At 40.3% G+C, this 27,805-nt stretch overlaps 1 protein-coding gene across 1 annotated transcript; it reads left to right on the plus strand.

Annotated features, from left to right (window-relative positions):
* Positions 1-14: 14 nt before the first annotated feature.
* Positions 15-27,804, plus strand: ing5a (inhibitor of growth family, member 5a). The gene is made up of 8 exons (XM_060835022.1): positions 15-93; positions 4,658-4,729; positions 7,745-7,911; positions 12,840-12,951; positions 17,445-17,538; positions 21,909-22,044; positions 23,011-23,072; positions 23,453-27,804. The coding sequence occupies exons 1-8, from the start codon at positions 57-59 to the stop codon at positions 23,490-23,492; spliced, it is 720 nt and encodes a 239-aa protein (XP_060691005.1). The 5' UTR covers positions 15-56; the 3' UTR covers positions 23,493-27,804.
* Position 27,805: the final 1 nt, after the last annotated feature.

Here is a 27,805-nt window from a genome sequence, read left to right on the forward strand (position 1 = left end):
TGGTCGGCAGCGCGCATGCTCAGCTTGGGGCAGGCCGCATTGGAAAGGATGACAAGATGGCGACCGCGATGTACCTGGAGCACTACCTGGACAGTGAGTACCGGGGCGGGCAGTGAACTCGGACCCGGGCGACCCTTGTCCTCCCCGGGACGGCTGCCTTTGTTCCCGGAGAGGGGTCCGCTTCATCCAGAGACGGACAGAGAGAAGAGTACGGCCCCGGGCCTGTACTCGGCGCCGACGGGCCCAGCTCCTCCTGGGGTGTGAGAGCCTGCGGACCTAGGGTTCAGAGGAGATAGGCGTGGGGCCTAGGGATTGGGCTGGTTTCTGTGAGTGTGCGGTGAGGCCGGAGTTTGTGACGGCGCATGTCGTTCACCGCGCATGCGCGACAGCTCGTGTCTCTCCCGCCTCCAGGAGCCTGCAAATATGTAAACAACTGGAACTTTGATGCAACGTGCAGCAACCCGATACAGCGTGGGGGCGACGGTGTGTTGCAGATTTGAGGCATTGCTCAGTTATCTAGTACATTGTGGGACACAGGATGAGGGCAGGTGTGGATTTGGTTAGATTCTCTACAGTGTGGAAACAGGCACTTCGGCCCAACAAGTCCATACCAACCCTCTGAACAGAAACCCACCCTAGACGCATCTCCCTCTGACTAATGCACCTCACACTATGGGCAATTTAGCATGGTCAATTCACGTAACCTGCACATCTTTGGATTGTCTGATACAGCATGGTGGTAAGTGGCCATGATTTAATGCAGTATGGGAATGAGCAGCAGTGATATGTATCAGTAGAGGGAATGCTCTTGTACTGCAAAGGCCTGGAAAAGAGGCAGTGATCTCAACAGGGTGAGGGGGTGTGTTACTTGATTGGCCATGACTTTGCTGTGATTGGGGAAATGAAACTGATCTTGTTGAAGTGTACAAAAGGCAGCAGGAGTGTTTAAATGTGAGGGTGGAGAGGAAATGGAATTGAGAATCTTTTAAGGGTGAATTTGGAAATACTAGTAGAAGCAATTAAAGACAAATCTGGAAGAATGGTTACTTGATTAGGGGAATGCTAATTGACAGTCAATAGAGCATGGAGCTGGAAAAAGCATAGCAGGTCAAGCAGCAACAGAGAAGCAGGAGAGTGGACATTTTGGTAGAAGTGACCTGTACAAAAAGGATGGATTGCACTTGAATTGGAAGTGACCTAAATACTGGCAGGGAGAATTGCTAGAGCTGCTCTGGAGGATTTAAACTATTAAGGTGGGAGATGGGACTCGGGGTGATAGTGAGTAAAGAGATCAATCTGAGACAGGTATAGTTGAGAAAAGAAGTGGGTCAAACAGTCAGGGCAGGCAGGGACAAAGCAGAGAACAGGTAGGAATGATCAATTATTTCAATGCATGAGGCCTAACAGGGAAGCAGATGAACTCGGGGCATGGTTAGAACACAGGACTGGGATGTCATAGCATTTACAAAAATGTGACACAGGGATGGGCAGGACTGGCAGCTTAATGTTCCAGGATACAAATGCAACAGGAAGGACAGAAAGGGAAGCAACAGCATTACCTCCATTGACGTTTTTGATCAGGGATAACATTACAACTGTACAGAGGGAAGATATTCCCGGAAATACAGCCTGGGAAGTTATTTGGGTGGAACTGAGAAAGAAGAAAGGGATGATCACCTTATTGGGATCGTATTATGGACCCCTTAATAGTCAGAGGGAAATTGAGAAACAGGTTTGTAACGAGATTGCAGTTATGTGTAAGAATAATAGGGTGGTTATGGTAGGGGATTTTAACTTTCCAAACATAGGCTGGGACTGCCATAGTGTTAAAGGTTTAGATGGAGAGGGATTTAAGTGTGTACAATAAAATTTTCTGATTCAATATATGAATCTACTTACTAAAGAAGGTGCAAAACTTGACCTATTTTTGGGAAATAAGGCAGGGCAGGTGACTGAGGTGTCGGTGGGGGAGCACTTTGGGGCCAGATCTAAAATAATTATGAAAAAGGATAGACCGGATCTAAACGTTGAAGTTCTAAATTGGAGGAAGACTGATTTTGACAGTATTAGGCAAGAACTTTCAAAAGCTTACTGGTGGCAGATGTTTGCAGGTAAAGGGATGACTAGAAAATGGGAAGCCTTCAGAAATTAGATAACGAGAATCCAGAGACAGTATATTCCTGTTAGGGTGAAAGGCAAAGCTGATAAGTGTAGGGAATGCTGGATGACTAATTAAATTGAGGGTTTGGTTAAGATGAAGAAGGAAGCATATGTCAGGTATAGATAAGATAGATCAAATGAATCCTTATAAGAGTATAAAGGCAGTATAATTAAGAGTATCATCAGGAGGGCAAAAAGGGGACATGAGATAGCTTTGGCAGACAGAGTTAAGGAGAATCCAAAGGATTTTTACAAATACATTAAGGACAAAAGGGTAATTAGGGATAGAATAGGCCCCCTCAGATCAGCAAGGTGATCTTTGTGTGGAGCTGCAGAAGATGGGGGAGATACTAAATGATTATTTTGCATCAGTGTTTACTGTGGAAAAGGACATGGAAGATATAGAATGTGGGGAAATAGATTGTGACATTTTAGAAAATGTCCATATTATAGAGGAGGAAGTACTGGATGTCTTGAAATACTTAAAAGTGGATAAAGCCCCAGGACTTGATCAGGTATACCTTAGAACTCTGTGGGTAGCCAGAGAAGTGATTGCTGGTCCCCTTGCTGAGATATTTGTATCATCGATAGTCACAGCTGAGGTGCCGGAAGACTCGAGGTTGGCTAACATGGTGCCAGTGTTTAAGAAGGGTGGTAAGGACAAGCCAGGGAACTATAGACCAGTGAGACTGACATCGGTGATGGGCAAATTGTTGGAGAAATCCTGAGAGACAGGATCTACAGTGGAACCTCAATTATCCGAACGAGATGGGCGGGCAGTATTTTGTTTGGATAATTGATTATTCGGTTAATTGATTTTCTCAGGGGCTTGGAGTTTTCTGTGAAGTCTGCTCCCACTTCAGGCGACTAGCCAAAAGCATACACGCGTGAGACCCTGCCCTTTTCCCCCCCAATCTGCTACCAGCCCCCAACCCTGTCCATGCCCACCCCCAACCCTATCCGCACACCCCGCGCCCCCCCCACCTGCCCCCAACCTTGCCTTGAGATTCCCTTCAGATAACCGAGGTTCCTCTGTACATGTATTTGGAAAGGCAAGGACTGATTATGGATAATCAGCATGGCTTTGTGGAAGGGAAATCATGTCTCCCAAACTTGATTGAGATCTTTGAAGCAGCAACAAAGAGGATTGATGAGGGCAGAGTTGTGGATGTGATCTACATGGACTTCAGTAAGGCGTTCAACAAGGTTCCCCATGGGAGACTGATTAGCAAGGTTAGATCTCATGGAATACAGGGAGAACTAGCCATTTGGATGCAGACTGGCTCAAAGGTAGAAGACAGAGGGTGGTGGTGAAGGGTTTCTTTTCAGACTGGAGGCCTGTGACCAGTGCCTCCAGGATCAGTGCTGGATCCACTACTTTTTGTCATTTATATAAATGATTTGGATGGGAACATAAGAGGTGTAATTAGTAAGTTTGCAGATGACACTAAAATTGGAGGTGTAATGGACAGCGAGGAAGGTTACCTCAGATTACAATGGGATCTTGAGCAGATGGGCCAATGAGCTGAGAAGTGACAGATGGAGTTTAATTCAGATAAATATGAGGTGCTGCATTTTGGGAAAGCAAATGTTAGCAGGACTTACACACTTAATGGTAAGGTCCTCGGGAGTTTTGCTGAACAAACAGATCTTGGAGTGCAGGTTCATAGCTCCTTGAAAGTAGAGTCTCAGGTAGATAAGATAGTGAAGGCGGTGTTTGGTATGCAGCTGTACAGGACATTGGTTAGGCCACTGTTGGAATATTGTGTGCAATTCTGGTCTCCTTACTATTGGAAAGATGTTGTAAAACTTGAAAGAGTTCAGAGAAGATATATAAGATTTTTGCAAGGGTTGGAGGATTTGAGCTATAGGAAGAGGTTGAATCGGCTAGGGCTATTTTCCCTGGAGCGTCGGAGGATGAGGGGTGACCTTATAAAAGTTTATAAAATCAAGAGGGGCATAAATAGACAAAATATCTTCCCTGGGATGGAGGAGTCCAGAACTAGAGGGCATAGGTTTAGGGTGAGAGGGGAAAGATATAAAAGAGCCCTAAGGGGCAACTTTTTCATGTAGAGGGTGGTACGTGTATGGAATGAGCTGCCAGAGGAAGTTGTGGAGACTTGTACAATCACTTTTCTCTTTACAATAAAAGTGCATCCATACGTTTTCCATTCTCGTCCTGTTACTGTTGTTGACATGTTGTATCCAATTAACTGGTTGAAAATGTGAGAAAAAAACAAACTCTTGTAGCATGTGACTCTCCATGTTTCATGTTCATTGAATGAACTGTTTTGTAGTGTATATAATTATTATGCAGCTGTAGTAGCCTCTTGCACACAGCAAGGTGTACAATTAAACTATAATTACAACCTAATTATATTTGCGTTGAATTAGTAAAAGAATGGTTCAATTCAAAATGTATCTACTGTATTTCCTTAAGTAACTTAAGATTCTGAATGTGAAAATAAAAACTCAAGCTACTTCTGTGTTCTGACAGGTATTGAAAACCTTCCCTGTGAACTTCAGCGGATCTTCCATCTGATGAGGGACCTAGACCAGAGAACTGAAGGTGTGTACAGCACAACTGAGGAATATGTGGGAAGTCTGCAGTCTTGGGAATTTGTGATATTAATATGCTGTGCAACAGTGGATCGGACCATAGTGAACTTTCAGATTTTGGCATCCGGTGTATCCTGTATCTATAACTTTTATTTGGACCTTACAATAGGTGTTTGGTCTCTGAATATTTGCCACTTAATTTTCCAGAAAAATGATGCAGTTCTGGAAAGCATGTTCCAATATTATTTTTAATTCAAATTTGTGAGAGTAAAATATGTGAACAGTCAATGTTTGGAATTTTTGAAACAGATTGGTTAGGCCATTTTGGAATAGTGTGTGCAATTCTGGTCCTCCTTCTATAGGAAGGATATTGTGAAACCTGAAAGGGTTCAGAAGATTTTCAAGGATGTTGCCAGGTAAGGAAAGGCCATATTGACTGGGGCTGTTTGCTTGGAGTGTCGAAGGCTGAGATGTGACCTTACAGAGGTTTATAAGATCATGAGGGCACGGAGAAGGTAAATAGTTGAGATCTTTTCCTGAGCATGGAGTAGTCCAGAACTAGAGGTTTAGGGTGAGGAGAGAGGAGGGGAAAGATATAAAAGGAACCTAAGAGGCAATGTTATCACACACAGGGTGGTATCTGTATGGAATGAGCTGCTAGAGGAAGGGGAGGAGGCTGATATAAATACAACATTTAAAAGGCATCTGGATGGGTATATGAATAGGAACGCTTTAGAAGAACATGGGCCAAGATTGACAAATGGGACTAGATTAATTTAGGATATCTGGTTGGCATGGATGAGATCGATCAAAGGATCTGTTTTCATGCTGTATATCTCTATGACTATACATGTTGTTGTCATTGTGAGTCAACTCTGTGTTCTTCTTTCATTGCGATCAAATGTAATCCCATTTCCCTTCCTGCTTGCTCCTTGGATTCTTTGATATTCCACTTTTGGTCAGTAACCAGGTAAATTATGTTTAAATGTGTTGTGTAGTCTGCTTATGTGATTGTTAAACCTGTACTGGTCAGAAATATGGTGTTGAAAATACAAACAAAATCATTCAATTATCCAGAAGTCATCTGATAAAATCTAACCACGGTCTTGTAAAAGTTTATTGGATCTCCTGCTTTTGTAATCTGTTCCACCCTGCACAATGCCAAGAATTGTAAATTGTCTTTTTATCACTTTTAATGTATTGCCACCTTTAATGATGTCTATATCTGTTACACTAATTTTTTTTAAAAAGTTGTTCATGGGATGTGAGCATAATTGTCCTTGCCTGCAAGACTGTCATGAATTTTTTAATTAAATGATGATGAGTTATCTTTTTAACTGTTGCAGTCCATGTGATGTAAATACATTAATAGTGTTGTTTGGAAATGGTTTCAGGATTTTGGCCCAGCGACAGTAAAGGAAGGATGCTGTGTTGCTTGCAGGGGATTCTACAGCTGGTGATGTTCCATGCATCTGTTGCACTTATTTTGTTAGATGGTAGAGATTGCAGGTTTTGCAGATGCTATCAAACTTGCATTAGCAAGTTGTTCCTGTACATTTTGGAGATGATGCACAGTGCTGCTTCTGCATTGCTACTTGAAAAATTGAATGTTTTAAGTTATTAGGTGGAGTGCTTATCAATTGTGCTGATTTTTTTCTGGATGGTGATGAGGTTGTTGATGCTATGCTGGTATCCCCTGCTTTTTGAAAGTTCGCTTTACGCAACTTCACTTTTATGAAAGACCTATGTTAGTATAAGTTTTCACTAATCGAAAGAAATCCAAAGAGGATTTTTGCTTTTATGAGAAAAGGTGACATTTTTCCCATATGAATTTAACATTCTTCACTTTATGCCATTTCAGCTTATGAAAGGCTTCATAGAAATACTCTGCTTGAAGATAGTGGGGATACCTGTTCTATTCCAAGCAAGTGGATCCATCACACTCCTGATTTGTGCCTTTTAGATGATGGAGAGGCACTAGGGATTCAGGAGGGGATTTACTCAATACATTTTCTGGTTGCTTTCACTGTCCTAAAAATGGTACATTTTCAAGTTATATTTACAATCATTTTTCTGTTGATTCCCCTGGAGTAAATGTCTGGACATTAGTAAGCAAGTATCTCTAGATGATTTAGAATCTGTTTCTCTTTGGAGTTGTAGCCTGCTAAGTTCTCATGTCTCAGGTTATTAATGAAAGGTCCAAGAACTAGGATGAAATCTAGTCTTTAACTTGTCTTTAATTGCCTCTACTAGTATTTCCAAGTTTCTAACCTTGTCATGATGGCTTGGTGGTTAGCACTGCTGTCTCACAGCGCCAGGGACCCACGTTCAATTCCACCCTCGGGCAACTGTGAGTGTGGAGTTTGCACATTCTCTTTATGTCTGCGTGGGTTTCTATTGGGTGCTCTGGTTTCTTCCCACAGTCCAAAGATGTGCAGGTTAGGTGGAATGGCCACCCTAAAATTCTCTCTAATGTCCAGGGATGTGCAGTATAGATGGATTAGTCATGGGAAGTGCAGGGTTACAGGGATGTGGTAGGGAAATGGTTCTTAGTGGGATACTTTTTTGAGGGTCATGTGGACTCTGGGCCAAATGACCTGCTTCCACATTGTAGGGATTCTGTGATCTTGCTGTTTCAATAAATATAACAGATTTTTTTCTAAAGTTCAGAGTGGATGTGTACCCAGTTGCAGAAAGTAGGATTTGGAACTAAAACAGAATTGAAGGAGAAACCCAGCAGGTCTGAATTTCTTCAGCAGTTTCTGTTTTTGTGTCAGATCTCCAATTTCCACACTTTTGTTTTATTTTAGAATTTGGAAGTACTTGAGTTGCAAATAGGTACATTCCTATCAGGGGAGAATAATTGTTGCATCTTATTTTCTGAAGAGCAGCAGTATGAATTTAAGATTATTAGTGGCAACAGAGGGAGATATGATGTATATAGGGAGACAGTAAATTGTGTGAAATATCTAGATGCTGTTGCTATTTTTATGTTAGTCTAATTACTTTTACTTTCTATTTGTAGACAAAAAAGTTGAGATTGACAAATTGGCAACTGAATATATCTCAAATGTGAAGGACCTATCTCCTGATCAACGTGTTGATCAATTGAAGAAGATTCAACTTGCCTACAATAAATGCAGAGAATACAGTGATGACAAAGTACAGTTAGCAATGGAGACATATGAAATGGTTGGTGTCATTTTGCAGTAAGACCAAATAACTGAATTATTTTTGGGATTGAAATGCTGCTGCTTTTCACAAAGCGTTGTTGTGCGTCTTGCACAAAAATGGCTCTGAATGTAACTAGTCTGTTTTTATCACACTGTGCATAGTTTTCCAATATTCCAAGGAATGTTTCTAAAACGCCAATGGCCTATTTCCCTTACTCTACAGAAATTACAATAAGTCTTTTGTTGATGTAACCCAAGTAAACTGAACATTAAGTACATTATTTACTAAGTTGGTACAAATAATCAAGGTATCTCAAACTGATGCTGTCCTATAGATTACTTACAGTGTGGAAACAGGCCCTTCGGCCCAACAAGTCCACACAGACCCTGTGAACAGCAACCCACCCAGACCCATTCCCCTATATTTACCCCTTCACCTAACACTACAGGCAATTTAGCATGGCCAATTCACCTAACCTGCACACTTTTTTTGGACTGTGGAAGGAAACCCACGCAGACACAGACAGAATGTGCAAACTCCACACAGACAGTTGCCTGAGGTGGGAATTGAACCTGAGTCTCTGGTGCTGTGAGGCAGCAGTGCTAACCACTGTGCCGCCCACATAATCAAGGTCCCTTTCTACTCTACATTTACCCCTAACCGACACATCTGAATACTAGGGGGCAATTTAGCATGGCCAATTCATCTAACCTGGGAGGAAACCCACACAGACAATCACTTGAGCCTGGAATCAAACCCAGGGTCCCTAACATTATAAGGCAGCAGTGCTAACCACTGAGCCACTCTCATATAATCTAGTATGAGAATAGTAATCCAAGAAGATGGGGTGATTAAGTTGGGAATAATGCAGATTGTGTATGGACGTAGAGATGTTCATACTTTTTTTTCATACCAAATGCTTTACTACTTCATCTTTCTACATTTACTTTGTGTTGTTTTCTCCGAGTCATTTGAAATTACCCTTTCAGTGTACTGGACATAATGCAGGGACAGAGGTGACATGGTATGACAATAAAAATGATGCTTGTTAATTCTGTATAGTGAAAGGGTGATATCATTCCAATTTGAAATTTTACTGAAATTGCTAAAGGGTCATTTAAAGTGAAACTGTATTGCTGTGTGTTCACTGCTCCCTAAACGTTATTACTTAAACTAGTGTTAGCTTTTAATGTAGTAGGAAGTTGGTTATATAATTATCATATGGGCCAGGTGCCTGTGTGTGATAGGTCCTTTGGACTGTGTCATAGAGTCATAGAGATGTACAGCATGGAAACAGAGCCTTCGTTCCAACTCATCCATGCTGACCAGATATCCCAACCTTATCTAGTCCTGTTTGCAAGCACTTGCAAAGTGTTTATCCCTCTAAACACTTTCTATTCATATACCCATCCAAATGCCTTTTAAATGTTGCCTCTACCACTTCCTCTGGCAGCTCATTCCATAATACACACCACCCTCTGCATGGAAAAGGAGCTCCCTAGGTCCCTTTTATATCTTTCCCCTCTCGCCCAATTCTGGTCTCATTCCTATCAGAAAGATGTTGTGAAACTTGAAAGGGTTCAGAAAAACTTTACAAGGATGTTTCCAAGTTTGGAGGTTTTGAGCTATGGGGTGAGGCGGAACAGGCTTTGGCTGTTTTCCCTGGAGTGTCAGAGGCTGAGGGGTAACCTCATAGAGGTTTAGAGATTTATGAGGGGCATGGATAGGGTAAACAGGCAAAGTCTTTTCCCTGGGGTTGGGGAGTCCAGAATTAAAGGGCATAGGTTTAGGGTGGGAGGGGAAAGATATAAAAGAGACCTAAGGAGCAACTTTTTCACGCAGAGGGTGGTACGTGTATGGAATGAGCTGCCAGAGGAAGTGGTGGAGGCTGGTACAATTGCAACATTTAAGAGGCATTTGGATGGGTATATGAATAGGAAGGGTTTGGAGGGATATGGGCCTGGTGCTGGCGGGTGGGACTAGATTGGGTTGGGATATCTGGTCAGCATGGAAGGGTTGGACCGAAGGGTCTGTTTCCATGCTATACATCTCTATGACTTACCATTAAGTGTATAAGTCCTGCTAAGATTTGCTTTCCCTAAATGCAGCACCTCACATTCATCTCAATTAAACTCAATCTGCCACTCTTCAGCCCTTTGGCCCATCTGATCAAGATCCCATTGTAATCTGAGGTAACCTTCGATGTTGTCCACGACTCCCCCAATTTTGATGTCATCTGCCAACTTATTAACTATACCTCCTATGTTCATGTCCAAATCATTTATATAAATGACGATAAGTAGTGGATTCAGCACTGATCCTTGAGGCAGTCCACAGGTCACAGGCCTCCAGTCTGAAAAACGACCCTCTACCACCACCCTCTGTCTTCTACCTTTGAGCCAGTTCCCCCTATATTCCATGATGTCTGACCTTGCTAACCAGTCTCCCTTGGGGAACCTTGTCGAACGCCTTACTTAAGTCCATATTAATCACATCCAACACACAGCCCTCATCAAACTTCTTTGTTACTTTTTCAAAAAACTCAATCAAGCTCGTGAGACATGATTTCCCATGCACAAAACCATATTTATCCCTAATCAGTCGTTGTCTTTCCAAATACGTGTACATCCTGTCCCTCATCATTCCCTCCAACTGCTTGCCCACCACCGATGTTAAGCTCACTGGTCTATAGTTCTCTGGCTTGTCCTTACCATCTTTCTTAAATAATGGTACCATGTTAGCCAACCTCAAGTCTTTTGGCACCCTACCTGTGGCTATCGACGATACTGATATCTCAGTGAGAAGCCCAGCAATCACTTTCCTAGCTTCCCACAGAGTTCTAGGGTATCAAGTCTGAGGGACTGATCCACCTTTATTCGTTTCAAGACATCCAGCATTTCCCCTCATTCTATGTCTCCCATGTCCTTATCCACAGTAAACACTGATGCAAAATACACATTTCATATTTTCCCCATCTCCTGCGGCTCCATGTAAAGGCTACCGTGCTGATCTTTGAGGGGCCCTATTCGCTCCCTAGTTACCCTTTTGTCCTTAATGTGTTTGTAAACATCCTTTGGATTCTCCTTAACTATGTTTAACAAAACTATCTTATGTCCCCTTTTTGCCCTCCTGATTTCCCTCTTCAGTATACTCCTCTTCTAAGGATGCATTCGATCTCTCCTGTCTATACCTGACATGTGCTAACTTCTTTTTGTCTAATACTGTTGCTGGTCAAAGCACAGCAGGCCAGGCAGCATCTCAGGAATAGAGAATTCGACGTTTCGAGCATAAGCCCTTCATCAGGAATGAGAGAGAGTAGCCAAGCAGGCTAAGATAAAAGGTAGGGAGGAGGGACTTGGGGGAGGGGCGATGGAGGTGGGATAGGTGGAAGGAGGTCAAGGTGAGGGTGATAGGCCGGAGTGGGGTGGGGGCGGAGAGGTCAGGAAGAAGATTGCAGGTTAGGCAGAGGAGATGACCTGGGGAGTGCAGTGAGAGAGGGACTCACTGAAATCCTTGTAGAGGGAGGAAGAGAGCTTCTTCAAGGAAGGCATCCTTGCAAGAGGATTCGCAGTAGGTTAAAATCTTCGAGTAAAAAATGAGGTCTGCAGATGCTGGAGATCACAGCTGAAAATGTGTTGCTGGCCCTCCCCCAAGTCCCTCCTCCCTACCTTTTATCTTAGCCTGCTTGGCTACTCTCTCTCATTCCTGATGAAGGGCTTATGCTCGAAACGTCGAATTCTCTATTCCTGAGATGCTGCCTGGCCTGCTGTGCTTTGACCAGCAACACATTTTCAGTTGTGATCTCCAGCATCTGCAGACCTCATTTTTTACTCGAAGATTTTAACCTACTGCGAATCCTCTTGCAAGGATGCCTTCCTTGAAGAAGCTCTCTTCCTCCCTCTACAAGGATTTCAGTGAGTCCCTCTCTCACTGCACTCCCCAGGTCATCTCCTCTGCCTAACCTGCAATCTTCTTCCTGACCTCTCCGCCCCCACCCCACTCCGGCCTATCACCCTCACCTTGACCTCCTTCCACCTATCCCACCTCCATCGCCCCTCCCCCAAGTCCCTCCTCCCTACCTTTTATCTTAGCCTGCTTGGCTACTCTCTCTCATTCCTGATGAAGGGCTTATGCTCGAAACGTCGAATTCTCTATTCCTGAGATGCTGCCTGGCCTGCTGTGCTTCGACCAGCAACACATTTTCAGCTGTGATCTCCAGCATCTGCAGACCTCATTTTTTACTTTTTGTCTAATACTGTCAAAATCAGCCTTCCTCCAATTTAGATCTGGTGTATCCTTTTCCGTCACTATTTTAAATCTGGCCCCAAAGTGCTACCCCACGGACTCCTCAGTCATCTGTCCTGCCTTACTTCCCAAGAGTAGGTTACGTTTTGCACCTTTTCTTGTAGGTACATCCATATATTGTATCAGAAAATTTTCTTGTACGCGCTTAACAAATTCCTCTTCATCTAAACCCTTAACACTAGCAGTCCCAGTCTATGTTTGGAAAGTTAAAATCCCCTACCATAATCACCCTAATATCCTTACAGATAACTGAAATCTCATTACAAATGTGTTTCTCAATTTCGCGCTGACAATTAGTGGGTTTATGATACAATCCCAATCAGGTAATCATCCCTTTCTTATTTCTCAGTTCCATCCAAGTAACTTCCCTGGATGTATTTCAGGGAATATCCTCCCTCAGTACAGGTGTAATGCTATCCCTTATCAACCCCCCCCCCCCCCCCCCCCCCCCCCCCCCCCCCCCCCCCCCCCTTGCCTCCCTTTCTGTCCTTCCTATAGCATTTGTATCCTGGAACATTAAGCTGCAAGTCATGTCCATCCCTGAGCAATGTCTTCATTGCCAATCATTACGCAATAATGCACATGTGAACATTTTAAGTTATTTTCTGCTATGTTGTTAATTATTTGTTTGCTTATGGCAGGTTGACAAGCACATAAGACGGCTGGATGCTGAACTTGCCAGGTTTGAAGCTGATTTGAAGGAAAAGTTGGAATCAAGTGATTATGACAGTTCAGCTGGGAGAGGCAATAAGAGTGAGTAATGATATTAAATCTTTGGTGCAGCATTTCATTCTGAAATGGAGAACCTAGATGGTCAGAAAATTACAAAGGTGGAACAGGCCATTCAGCCTCTTAAGTTTGACCTACTATCAATTCAATCACAGCAGATGTATTACTCATTGTGGCTGTTTAAAACTCTTGCCTAACATGTATCAGTCACTAATCTGGAAGACTTTCATTTCTTTTTAAATATGGGTTTGCTGACAAACTGTGTTCAAAGATCACGTTTGGATTTAATTTTTGAGAGTGCAAATTCCAGACAAATGTGAAAAATGAGAGTTGTGCATTTTGTGTGACGTACCATCTCATAATCTTCCTTTTACATTACGCAACTACGAACAGCCTTGAACAATAATAATAAAGCTGGCTGAACTGCCAGACTTGAGCAATACAGAACTGTATCCATTTAACATTCCTCTTCTTAGACTTTTGAATAAAACTGCTTCATTGTTGCGTTATTAAGGTAAATGCTCCTGATGCAGACGTCCCCAGATATTTGTTTTCTTCTGCTTCTCTCTCTTGTTCAGTAATGCCCAGTAATAAAACTGTAATTTCACACAGTTTACCAGAAGTGGAAGTCTGGGTTTGTTTGCTAACTAATATGGGATCAAATTGCCGCAGACTGATTTTTGAGAGCGTAGAATTGAGACAGAAGTCATAAATGTGAAATTATTAGCGATTTCTGGCTTGTGCTACTTATACTTTCTGAAACTGAATCAACAAGTTGTTGGAAGGAATCCTGAGGGACAGGACGTACATGTATTTGGAAAGGCAAGGACTGATTAGGGATAGTCAACATAGCTTTGTGTGTGGGAAATCATCTCTCACAAACTCAAGTTTTTTGAAGAAGTAACAGAGGATTGATGAGGGCAGAGTAGTAGATGTGATCTATATGGACTTCAGTAAGGTATTTGACAAGGTTCCCCATGGGAGATTGGTTAGCAAGGTTAGATCTCATGGAATCCAAAGGGATCTAGCCATTTGGATACAGAACTGGCTCAAAGGTTGAAGACAGAGGGTTGTGGTAGAGCGTTGGAATGGAGGCTTGTGACAAGTGGAGTGCCACAAGGATCGGTACTAGGTTCATTACTTTTTGTCACTCATATAAATGATTTGGGTGTGACCATAAGAGGTATAGTTAGTGAGTTTGCAGATGACACCAAAATTGGAGGTGTAGTGGACGGCGAAGAAGGTTACCTCAGATTCCAACAGGATCTTGATTAGATGGGCCAATAGGCTGAGGAGAGGCAGATGGAGTTTAGTAAAGATAAATGCGAGGTGCTGCATTTTGGGAAAGTAAATCTTAGCAGGACTTATACACTTAATGGTAAGGTCCTCGGGAGTGTTGTTGACCAAACACTTGGAGTGCAGGTTCATAGCTGCTTGAAAAAAAAGTTGTAGATAGATAGGATATTGAAGAAGGTGTTTGCTATGCTTTCCTTTATTGGTCAGATTACTGAGTACAGGAGTTGGGAGGTCATGCTTTGGCATTACAGGACATTGGTTATGCCACTTTTGGAATAATGTGTGCAATTCTGGTCTCCTTCCTATTTGAAGGATGTTGTAAAACTTGAAAGAGTTCAGAAAAGATTTACAAGGATGTTGCCAGGGTTGGAGGATTTGAGCTATAGGGAGAGTTTGAAATAGGCTGGAGCGGTTTTCTCTGGAGCGTCAGAGGCTGAGGGATGACCTTAGAGGTTTATAAAATCATGAAGGGCATGGATAGGATAAATAGACAAAGTCTTTTCCCTGGTGTGGGGGAGTGCAAACTAGAGGGCATTGGTTTAGCGTGAGAGGGGAAAGATATAAAAGAGACGTAAGGGACAACTTTTTCATGTAGAGGGTGGTACTGTTCGACCGAAATGTCTGTTTCCCTGCTGTACATCTCTATGTACGGAGGACAAAAGCAAAACAGTTGTTTGGTTATTCAGAACTAGAGTCCTGTTGAAAAATTATGCATTTTGTTGAAGCTTTTCATCTTGCACGTGTCAAAACAATTTGCAAGAAATACAGGTTTCCACCCACCCCATACCTACAGATGATACGTTCCAAGACCTATTGCGGAAGCCCAACACCGTAGATAGTAGCAACCCTATAATTTAAATGGGAAATTTACCTCACTGGCAGCCCCCAATCCTTATTTCTGGAACGTTCCACGTAATATTTTCAGGCTGCGTTAAACTGCGGATGACTGAAACTATGGAAACTGAATCCACAGATACAGGGTTCAACTGTACCAACATAAAGGAATAATAACATTTTATATTCTGAGAAGAGAGTGCTGATTTTTCTTTTGACAAATGACCCATTTAGAAGAATGTCGTGACCAATTGGAATCAATCTGCCTGGATTAAAACTTAAAACTTGACAGTTAACTGTCAGTTATTGTGTATTTCATGCATCCTTAACAACAACACACTCTATCAATCAGAGTTCATTTATCAACTAATTAGAACTCTTATAGTGCAACTTAAATGTTGTTTTCCTTTTATATTGGTATTTCTCATGAATTGCCCTGATGAGTGCAAGACAAAAACAAACTTCATTAAAATGTCTTTGTATTTTCAAAAGCAAAATGTTTTGACATTGAAAATCTTAAAATTCTGAAAATATTCTCCAAGCATCTGTGTGGAGAGAAACAGATAAAGTTTCAGGTTGATCACCTCTTATCAGAACTCAGAAAAGATAGAAATGCAGTAGGTTTTAAGCAAGTGAAAAGGATGGTTGGTGGGGGGAGCGACATGTAAAAAGAGCTAAAGAAAACTCTGGAATAGACTGAAAGAAAGGAGAGGTTAAAAGGCAGAATGTTTAGTGATACAAGACCTGAAAACAAAGGGAGGGAAAAATAAGACCATATGAATTAAACATATAAAGATTTTTTAAAAAAAAGCAAAATCTGGATAGAAGCTATGATCTGAAATTTGAACTCTGAAGTCAGAGGCTTGGAAGTGCCCAGCTAATAAATGAGATGTTGATCCTCAATCCTATGTTGAGCCTCATTAAAACAGTGCACTGAAAGGACAAAGGGGTCAGCTTGGTAACAAGATGGGCAATTAAGGCAACAATTAAGGGTCAGGGTCAAGCTTTTTATTTGTTAATGGAATGGGGATATCACTGGCTAGGCCAACATTTATTGCCCATCCCTAATTGTTGCTTGACCTGACTGCCTTTGCAATTTCTTTTCATAAATCCATGTTGACAGACAATAAAGTATTATTGGATATTATTATTTTGTAAGTCTGTTTTTGCATCCTTCACTCCAGATTCTAGCATTTTCCATATGGTTCATGTAGGGCAAACAAGGCTGTAGTATCCAGATATTACATTTGTCTTCATTCAACCTGCTAGGATCATTCCACAGTTTAAAGAAATTTGATTAAATGGGTTTTTGAACAGATTTTATTATTGTGTATTCTATAGTGAGAAAGACAGCCAGATACAGTGAAAGGTTTACATTAGTCATCACAATATGGCACCATTTTAAGAAAAAGAAAAATGAAAAAATATAGCTTAAAGGGAAGTCCATCGATGTCTGGGTTCTGAGCCGCTTGGAATCACCACTGCCTAATCGCCATTTTCGCTATTGAAGTTTGAAAGATAACCACCAACACATCTATCTATGCAGCCACTTCTTTCAGGTGAAGATCATAAGATCCAAGGTCTTTATTCACTTTAAGTTCCAGTAACTTCTGTATTGCTATTTTTATACTTTAATGTCTTGCAGTTCCTTATTAACATTAGTCCCTCAATCTCCATCTTTCCTGGGAGATTTTTAATGTTTGTTCTGTGAAGATAGACACACTGTATTTCATTGGTTTGGCCGCCATTTGCATTTTCTCCATTATAAATTTTCCTGACTTTGTTGCATTTGTTTTTACTGATTTTTTTTTTGCTTTACATAGCTATGGAAGATTTTACAGACAATACAGAAACACAAATCAATCATGATCAAACAGTGGACCAGATCTGATGGGCTGAGTGGCCGAATTCTGTTTTTGTTTTATGGTCTTTATAGACTTTTAATACTTTCTTTAAGCTGTTTTTTGGCCATTTGCTGCTCCTTGTATTCTTCCCATTCAGCAGTTCTTTCATTTGTATTTTTGTAAACTTTTGTAAAGTTTTATGCTGTCGCTTAACTCTTGCGTTGTCCATGGCTGTATTTTTTATTTCTTCCTTAAAAACCCTGTTACATTTTTAACTCTCAATTCTGATGAAAGATAATTAATCCTAAATGATAAATGATTTTCTCTGCACAGATGCTGCCAGATCTACTGATCATTTTCATCAATTTCCATTTTACTTTATTTTTTAAGACCAAGTAATGGAATAAATTGAAACCTTTCATAAGCTAGCAACAGGGGAAAAAGATGATTTGAAACTCAGTACTAAATTAACTAAGATGTAGAGCCACCTGTAAATCCTAATTACAAGCACATCTAACATCCATATCTCTCTCCCTTTTATAGAAGGCAGAGGCCAGAAAGACAGGAGGGGTTCTCGGGGCCGTGGCAGACGGGGATCAGATGATGATATGCCAAAGAAGAAGAAGCAGAAAGCAGGGTAGGGTGAATGTTTGACTTGTTATAACAGCAATGTTGAACTTTTGGTTTCATTTTATCATTTCTTCTTTCTTCACCACCATCATTCTATAATATCAATACAGTTACCAAAGTTCCAAGTTAACTAATAAATGTTGGGAATATGTAGATGTAAAATACCCCTTCTCCAGCTTGTATTTGAAAAGGGCGAGGCATACAAGGTGAGGTTCATCTTTTTACATATTCTACAGTTCAGAGGAGTTTGGGTTGTTCTGTGGAAGTCATATGCTGAATCTGTTTGCTTAATGTTTTGCTGCTGGACTGGTGCTGACTTTATATACAGACAGTGTGAAGGAAACATTAGCTGATGGAAGAGGATGCTGACGTTAATCTTCCCATGAGTGATTTTATTATTAATTTTACTTGGCAATACTTAATTATATGCGTAAATGATTTAGGAGCAGGAGTAGGCCATTTGCCCTTAAGCCTACACTGCATTCAGTAAGGCAACGTTTGAAATGATTATCTCCTCAACTCAACTTTCTTGCCTTCTTTGACTCTTTTATTAGTCAAGAATGTACCTATTTCTCCCTTTATAAAACAAGGCTGAGCTTTTGTAATGAAATTTGGAATTACTTTAGGTGGAGGTTATTACTAGGATTTATCCAAGTAGTGGATAGCTTGATGCTTATCCACAGGTAGAGTATGATATCTCAAGCAATTGTCCTTAAGCTTTGAATTTGACTATCAATCATGCTAGTAGGCATGGGCAATATTGTTGGTCTGCCAGTGATTGCCACATCCTATGAAAGAAGAAATTTTTTAAAAAGAAACCATTGGACGGATGAATTATTTTTCATTCAGTAATGTGATATGGGTGGTGGTGGTGAGCTGCCTTTTTGAACCACTGCAATCCATTTGGTGTAGTTATACCCACAGTGCGTTAGGGTGGGAGTTCCAGGATTTTGACCCAATTCATATTGGAGTAACAATGATATATTTCAAAATCAGAATGGTGAGAGGCTTAAGGGAGAACTTGGTAGTGTTCCCATGTACTTGTTGCCTGGTCCTACTAGATGGTTGTGGTTATGGGTTTGGAAGATGTATCTAAAGGAGACTGAGTGAATTTCTGTCATGCATTTTGTAGATTGTTGCTGCTGAGTGACACTGGTATTGGTGAGAGTGAATGTTTCTGGATGTGGTGCTAATCAAGCAGGTTGCTTTGTCCTGGATGATACCAAGCTTCTGGAGTGTTGTTGGATCTGCACTCATCCAGACTTGTGGCTTGTGAATGACGGCAAGGATCAGGGGAAACAAAAGTGAGTGACTTGCTGCAGGAGTCCTAGTCTTTTTGCTGTTCAAGGCTAAAGTATTTACATGGCTAGTCCTATTTAATTTCTGGTCAAGAGTGACCTCCAGAATGTTGATAGTTGGGGATTCTATGATAATGTGTGGCTGGAAAAGTGCAGCAGGTCAGGCAGCATCCAAGGACCAGGAGAATCGACATTTCGGGCATGAGCCCTTCTTCAGGAATGAAGAAGGGCTCATGCCCGAAACGTCAATTCTCCTGCTCCTTGGATGCTGTCTGACCTGCGCTTTTCCAGCAACACATTTTCAGCTCTGATCTCCAGCATCTGCAGTCCTCACTTTCTCCTAGAAGATTCTATGATAATGCCAATGGGAACTGGCTAGATTCTTTCTTGTTAGGATTATCTGGCATTTTTGTGGCACTTGCCAGTTGTCACTTCAAACTTGGATATTGTCAAAGTCTTGTTGCAATTGGAAATGGACGACTTCAGTATCTGAGGAGTCCAATAGTGTTGAACCTGGTGCATATATTAGCAATCATGCTGACTTCAGACCCTATCAAAGAGTCTTCGAATCCCTACAGTGTGGAAACCGATTATTTGGCCCATCAAGTTCACACCGATTCTCCGAACAGCATCCTACTTAAATGCATGTCCCCACTCCCTGTAACCCTCCATTTCCCATGGCTAATCCATCTAGCTTCTTTATCCTTGGACACTATGGACAATGTAGTATGGCAAATCCACCTAACCACATCTATGGAGTGTGGGAGGAAACCAGACCACCCGGGGGAAATTCTCACAGACACCAGGAAAATGTACAAACACCATACAGACAGTCACTCGAGGGTGGAATCAAATCTAGTTCCTAGGTACTGTGAGGTAGCAGTGCTAACCACTGAGCCACCATGCCGCTCCACTTCAGGGGAAAAAGGACAGTTCTGCTAAACTTGTTCACTCAGAAGATGGTGGTGTGTGGAACTCACTGCCTGAAAGGATAGTTGAGTTAGGAACGTTTGTAACATTTCAGCAGTATTTATGTATTCATTTGTGTTGCCATAGCCTACAGGGCTGTGGGCCAGTAGCTGTAAAATGAGATTAGTTTAATGAGATCTTTGTTGACCAGCACATATGTAATAGGCTGAATGGCTTTCTATGCTATAAATTTGAGTTTCCTTTTATTCTTCTTCTAATTATGTGTAGCTTCAAATGTGGTCATTTTGTTTTCATACACTGAACAAAGAGACCTTGCAGTGCAGGTTCGCAGCTCCTTTTAAAGTAGAATCACAGGTAGATAGGATAGTGAAGAAGGCATTTAGTATGCTTTCTCCTATTGGTCAGAGCATTGAGTCCAGGAGTTGGGAGGCCATGTTGCAGCTGGACAGGACATTGGTTCAGCCACTGTTGGAATATTGTGTGCAATTCTGGTCTCCTTCTAATCTGAAAGATGATGTGAAACTTGAAAGAGTTCAGAAAAGATTGAGAAGGATGTTGCCAGGGTTGGAAGATTTAAGCTATAGGGAGAGATTTAATAGGTTGGGGTTGTTTTCTCTGGAGCACGGAGGTTGAGGGGTGACTTTAATAAAGATTTATAAAATCATGAGGGGCATGGATAGGGTAAATAGACAAGGTCTTTTCCCTGGGGTGAGGGAGTCCAGAATTAGAGGGCATAGTTTTAGAGTGAGAGGGGAAAGATATAAAAGAGACCTAAGGGGCAACGTTTTCACACAGATCGGTACATGTATGGAATGAGCTGCCAGAGGATGTGATGGAGGCTGGTACAATTGCAACATTTAAAAAGCATCTGGATGGGTATATGAATAGGAAGGGTTTGGAAGATTTGGGCTGTATTCGTGCTGTACATCTCTATGACTCTATTCAGGGGCTTCTTGTAATGTGAGGCCCCGTCCCCACCATAAGCTGTAGTTTGCTTACTTATGCCTAAATCTGGTACGGCATAATTCTGATATGGAAAGAAGACAGTGTGCTGGGAGACTTCAGGGATTATATTCAACAAGGGAGACAAATCTGATTACAGTAACTACAGAGGAGTATTTCTGTAAAGACAACAATCACATCAATAGATTTCAGTTCTTGCCCTCAAGGATTTCGGATGGTATCTGTTTGATAGGGATTCCAATGCTTAAGATGACAGGTTAAACAAAATAATGAAGGGGAGAGAGATGTGCATAATTTGAATAGGTATTGATTGTGACATAAGCAATTTGAGATGTTGATTTGAAGTGCATGTTGTCTTTCACACTGTCACATTTCAAAACTTTTAATTATTTGTTTGAGAGGAAATTTTGAACAACTTTGTATCACAGCATCACTAGGCATTTTAATTTGGTTTACGAGGAGTTATATCCCAGCTATTAGCTAGGATTGAGAACAAGAAGACACAGATTTAAAGTAATTGGTAAAAGAAATAAAAGTGGCATATTTAACGCGGTGATTGGTTAAGCTCTGGAATACAGCCTGTGAATGTGGTGAAAGCAGATTCCATTGAAGCACTTGAAAGCTGTTATCTAAAAATGAAGAATGTATCAGTTTACAGAGAGAAGGCAGGAGAATTGCACTGAGTGCCTATTTAGAGAACTTGTGCACAATATGCTGTAACATTTCTGAGATTCTGGAAGTGATTCACATTATTCACAATGCTCAATAGGACTTTTATCAGTGCATCAAATGAAATTGATAACAAAATTGTCTTTTACTCACCACCATACTAGTTTGGCAGTGAATGGTGTTAACACATTCCAAAGAATGTTTCTAAGTTTTAACAGTGACTATGCTTCAAAAGTACTTAATTGGTCGTAAAGTGCTTTGAGATTTCTAGAGGTCACAAAGTTGATATAGAAATAAAATTATAATGTTGGATAAGTTTTTTGCTTATTGAGACCAACATTGGAGCTTCAGGTGACGGTCGGAATTTCCTTATTTGGATTAGTTGTTTTTATTAGTAGTTCAGTAAACCAATCCCCTTAAACTGATGTTAAGCTTTTAGCATTGTCTCTCTGTAGGAGGGCAAAGAGCTATTTAGAAGAGGTTGTATCTGGAATTTATTTTGTATTTCCTTCTCTAGGTCAGAATACTCTGAATCAATTTTGAAAATGCACCCATCTGATGTGTTGGACATGCCAGTTGATCCCAATGAACCCACCTATTGTCTGTGTCACCAGGTTTCTTATGGAGAAATGATTGGCTGTGATAACCCAGATGTAAGTGTCTTTAATTTGGATTATCTAAATTAGAAAGCACGACTAATGGTATTTTGGTTGTAATTACTTGCTAGTACTACATTTTAAATACCATTTTTATTAGAGCTAGGCAATGGAAGTAGTTGACACGTGGGTTTAGATATAGATTACATACTGAACTAAGAAGTTTGAAACCTTTAAGAATTCCACGCCTCTGTGTGACATCTATAAGTATTACATTTATGTTACTTGTTCGAGCAGTCACTGGTTAAAAAATTCTTAGGACTCTTGAAAGTTATTTTTTTAAAAATTCATCACTTGGATTGAAAATTACATCTTCTGCTATTGGACATTCCTCTATACAAGGTTTGGACAAAGGGAGTGCCTGGAATGTGACTAGTTTGTACAGTAATGGTATATGAGCCCAATTTTGCTTGCACAAATTCCCCTTTTCCTGCCTCCCATTTTTTTAGTGTGTTTTATTTTGCTTAATTTTCCTCGGCATGACACATTTACCTCCAATCAAATGGGTGTACAAGGTGTCCAGTTCCATAACCTTTTGAATGTGCTGACCTCAACACTAAACATAACTATGTACTACAAAGTCACTTACAGCTTCTTTTCAGTCTCCCTGAGCTGTCAACTGCCAAACCACTATTGGACCACTGTAGCTCCAATAGCACTGATGATGTTCCCTAGCCAGGGAACGAAGCGTTTGCAGCACACCCGAGCTACAGATCTTCAACCAGACTTTAACCACTGTAGACAGTCAGATTTAAGAATCAGCAGTATGGAATGCTTACTTAAATTCAGGATCTTAACATGAGTATCTAAATCAAAACTCAAATTGTTAAAAGCAGGTGCTGCTGTATGAGTAATTTTACATTAGAAACCTAAAATGGTTACTCTGGTTGCTAAAGGGATATGCCAGCTGTCTTAATTGTGACTACGAGATTAATCTGGTGCTTTCTGCTTTATGATCAATAGTGTCCAATTGAGTGGTTTCACTTTGCCTGTGTGGATCTTGCAACAAAACCAAAAGGGAAATGGTAAGTAAAACTGGCTAGTTCAAGTATTCCACTTTTTCACTTTGGAAATGTTGGGTGATCTGCCCGGAGAATAATTCTGGAACCAATAAGGTGCTTAGTTTATAACTGGTATTGGAAGTGATCTTAGAGAAATCAGCACTGTAGTTCAAATGTCCAAATGTTAACTCAAATTAAAGTATTAGCAAAGTGCAATCATTCACACTGTTTTCCGCTATTATGAATATATGCTTCACCATTTCTTCCTTAGTCCAGGCTTTGCAGGTTGAATGACAATAACTCAAGTTTCGATAGGGAGGAGATGTTCCAGTATTGATGGAGTAAGATTGCAAGGAACATGATGAAGACAGCCTGTTTACTTGTCTGTTCTTGTTTACATACAGGTTCTGTCCAAGATGTACCCAGGAAAGGAAAAAGAAATGAAGCTATTCTGCTCACTTGCCTCCACAATGTGCTTTTTGTTCTGTCTTCAAACATTGCAATTTTATTTAATCTTCCCTAACTTGTGACTTGCATGGGAGCTGGGCAGGAGATTTGTTTTATTTTTCTCAAACTGGTTTAATGAGAACCAGCTGGGGTTTTTTGACATTTCATTTCCAGGTATATTAACCTGTTTTGGACATTGAAGGTATTCTGTAGCTCAATAAGCTGTGATATACCAATTCGTCCATGATAGATAGAGCCAACAGGTTGCAGATCCATTTCAGGATTGATTTGTGAGGCCTGAAGTGTGCTGCTAATAAATGGAAATGAAAGGTGAAAATGTACAAGGTTCTTTATTGGAGTTTAAGAACAGGGAGCCATTGTGGAAATATTCAAGCTTTTTTTTAACTCACCGTATTGAAATTATAGCAATAAAATATTGACTGTAGTAACTTGATAACTCCAAAATCTTGCTCCCTTTGGCCCTAGAGATAACAGTACAGGGAAACAAATGTACAGTTCTCTGCTGTCAAAGGGATAAAAACAATGTTGTAATTCACTGGATATTAAAGATAGCATTTACCATTGTAACCACTGCTATCCCTGGTCCCAAGAAGACACTAGATTTGTATCACAGTTGCAGGTATGTCGAACCCATGTGAGCCCATGGAAGCAACTGTTGACCGGGATTTTGTGTTACTCGAGACCAAAGCTGCTTTAAGAAAGGAACTGACTGCCTCTACAAAGTTGATATTAACCGGAATTTGTTATTAAGTAGGGTGTATTGTTTTGTGAAATACAAAATAATATATATGATTGTGATAGTGAGATAAACCTGTATACTTTGGCAAAAAGTTGTTTTAAAGAAAATGGGTAACGTCCATTTTATTGTGCAATATTATGATTGTGATACTTTCATAAAGGACTATCCATTGAAAGGATTATATTACAGGGCCGCAGACCCTGGAAAGTTATCTCAGAAGTTGGATCTTGTAATCCATAGGGCCTACAACTCAAATGATAGGATATTTTATTTTGAACCACTGTTGTTGGTGTGTATTCTTGATACTGCATCTTTTTAATCCACACATTTGAATGTTTTTAGGAATGCTTCTGCCTGTTCAGTATTGAAGGAAGATTTAAAACCAAAATAAACTTGCACCAGTTTTCTTTTCTTGAAGAATTATATGAAGTTGGTCTTACCATAGTGAATAAACAGGGACTTCATGTGACTGATTTAAGCATTATGTAACTGTGGACTGCAAAAATATTGAATGTGCACAAGTGCAAGTTTGTAGATCATGAAGGATCATATGTTATAGCTCCAACTTCAGGAGTGACCCTTCTCATGGCTCTTTTGATTGAAATATGAATTTGTGTGGTACATGGACCCTTCCTGCCACTTCTGGAAGATTTGTTTACCATCCGTCAAGTGTGTTACATGTGGGAACCTGCCAGGCTTCACTAAGCATCTTGGAACTGTGCTTGTGAAATCTTGTTAGTTTTGCAAGATTACAAATTCTTAATCTATAGAGAGACACTTTCACCCAAATCCATAGAGCTTTGGTGCAGACTTATCGACCTGAGGCTATGAATTTTCCAGCTGTGTGAAGCATTATGGCTGGAACCTAACCAGTGAAAACCATGCTACTTTTACCTTAGATGCATTGGTATGCTCTTCATTGCTTGTTTGGGCAGACCCATTAAGCCATTTGCTTAATTAGGTTGGATAGGATGATTGGCCTATATTTCAGATCCTTCCTCATCAATCAATAGTGTACTCGTGATACAGACCTGATTCAGGCATTGGATTACGGAGAGTGCCACAGATAATGTGACTTGGTTCTGACCTTCAGTCATCAGGCAAGTGATCTTGAAGCTACTGTGACTCCAAAAGACATGGGTGGAATTCTTAAGTACACTACTGAAAAAGTTTCTCCAAATCAGAGAATGAGAAGTGTACAGTACTGGCTGTTATTCCTGTTTACCTGTCCACTTATTCATTAAGAGATGAATATATTGAGCCAGCACTGACCTCCTTAATGCAAAGCTATTGATTGTATGAATTTTAGTGAATCTATTTGGCTTTGGTCTGTCAGATATTGGTGACAGACACCAGAACCTACTGAAATCAGCTTCAGGCAGCACCCACTTGTTGTTAGCTTTGCTCCTCAATTTGTTTACAAGGCACCATACTGTTGTATTCAGAACATTACAATAAACGATTTACCCAGAAGAGAGGGAGAAACAGCTTGATCTCAAGTATACAGGAGCCAAACCACAATGTGAAAAATCAATAAAGAATAATGCTTTCCAGTCTTAAAGAAGATGGTTGATCATGAACTCAGTCAAGTATTTAAATACTAAATTCTGTGTATAAGGTACAGATTATAAAAATATGCCAAAGATGTAGGACTTGAGGCCATAAATTGAAATGGGAAGTAAATAGAAAATATTGAGAGGAATCTTTACATAAACAATGTTTGGAGTAATTTACAAAGCAGGATGAAGAAAGAAAAAGCGATGGGGTTATTTGAGATAAATTTGGATTCCATTGTGAAGCACTGGTGAATGAGAGAAATAGTATGAATTGGTAAAATAGCCATTCCTTATTCCTAAATTTGTAATGTAATTTATGGTTTAAGTGGTAATGCTGTGATAGCTATTTTGTTGATCATTGTTGTAAATATGTTTGAACCGATAGACCATGTTGGTAAGTGTATCACTGAAAAAATCTACACAACATTCTTCACTCATATCCACAGTTATCCACAGAAAAATATACACTGGTTAGTTCAGGAATGGCAAGACATTGATTCGTGTGGAGCTGGCATGCTTTTCACAGTAAAGGAGAATGTCGGAATGAACCATTTTGACCTCTAATCTCGGTATAGCCTGGAATCAGGCGCCCCCATTTAGTGCCTGTAATAGACATTATAACTGCGTGCTGGAAGAGTTAAAGAAAATATGATATTCAGCTTCAACGTGGACATTTATAATCAAAGTAATTTTGAAAGATTGAAATATTGACACTTAAATAAGCTAATATCAGTCCACTTTTTCTCAGTGATCACAATCAAAGATTTGGATGGGAAATATTTTTTTCATGTTAGCTCATTGACTATTATTACTTCAGAATTTTAGCTACATTTCATTTCTTCTTTCTGATGTGTGTCCCACGTACTTATACAAATCTATTGGTATGGCTAAGATTTTTCTTAAAATAAGATGGAACTGGCATCTAGTTTCTCTTGTCATTCATGTGCAGTCTTGGCATGATCTAATTGAATCAAAGCATGAGAATCCAGACAGCACTGTAAAAGGGAGATAAAAAACGCTTTTTTTTTGGATCATAGTGGTTTTTGGGATACAGCATATTTTCAAATTTTCTTCTCCATTTGGAAAACAATCCAATTCCCACTTGGGTGTTTCTTATTCTCCCAACTCTTATTTTCCTGCAGCACAACTTAAATTTGAAATTTTGAGTTGGAGTAACTTGGCATTGTATTTGTAGCACATCAGAGCTCTGCTGTACTGTTCCCAATTTATGGGAGTGACGTTTCGTGCAGCATGTCTTTTTTTTAAATGCCATCATTCCCACCTAATCTAAAGTTCTTATCGTTCCAGCACTGGGGAATGTACTATTCGGGGAACTGATCATTTTGTAGATCTGCAAACATGTGGATCAACATTAGACTCATGTTCATGCAACATAAACAAAAACTGTGCAGTGAAGACACCTTGTTCATTGTTCTGTACACAACTGAGATTAGTAACTGTGCAATGTTTTACATATCGGAATGTCATAGAGTCCTCTCCTTAGGCACAATTAATTTTATAGGTTAATCTATAAGCACTTTAATATGTAAAACTTCATCCATGAGCCATTTATAAGTCTGTGGCAAGAGACTGTATTTGTTTCAGATCTTGCTATGAACGATGTGTGTGAGACAGGCCTTAAGTATTTAGTGTACATTTTTTTCAGATAAAACACTGACCAGTAAGGAGACAGTGATGGTAGCAATAAATGCTTGTGTAGGCTTTATTGGCAATCAGTTTTTGTTTGGTTTGGCTTGTTAGAAAGGGGTAACTGCAGTGTAATGAAGGAGCAGCTTTTGTTTTGATTGACAGGGTTGTATATGAAAAATCCATAGATGAACTAAACTATAATTCTGACAATCTTTTCATCTTCTATTTTACAGTTGCTCATAATGCCTTTAAGTTTGGACAGTGTGGATGTTCCCTTTGTAAACAAATATTGTAAACATTTTTTTAAAAATGATAGTATATCTGTATTTTTAGATGATGTAATG

This window comes from Hemiscyllium ocellatum, chromosome 13 (assembly GCF_020745735.1).
Source record: "Hemiscyllium ocellatum isolate sHemOce1 chromosome 13, sHemOce1.pat.X.cur, whole genome shotgun sequence".
Lineage (NCBI taxonomy): Eukaryota > Metazoa > Chordata > Chondrichthyes > Orectolobiformes > Hemiscylliidae > Hemiscyllium > Hemiscyllium ocellatum.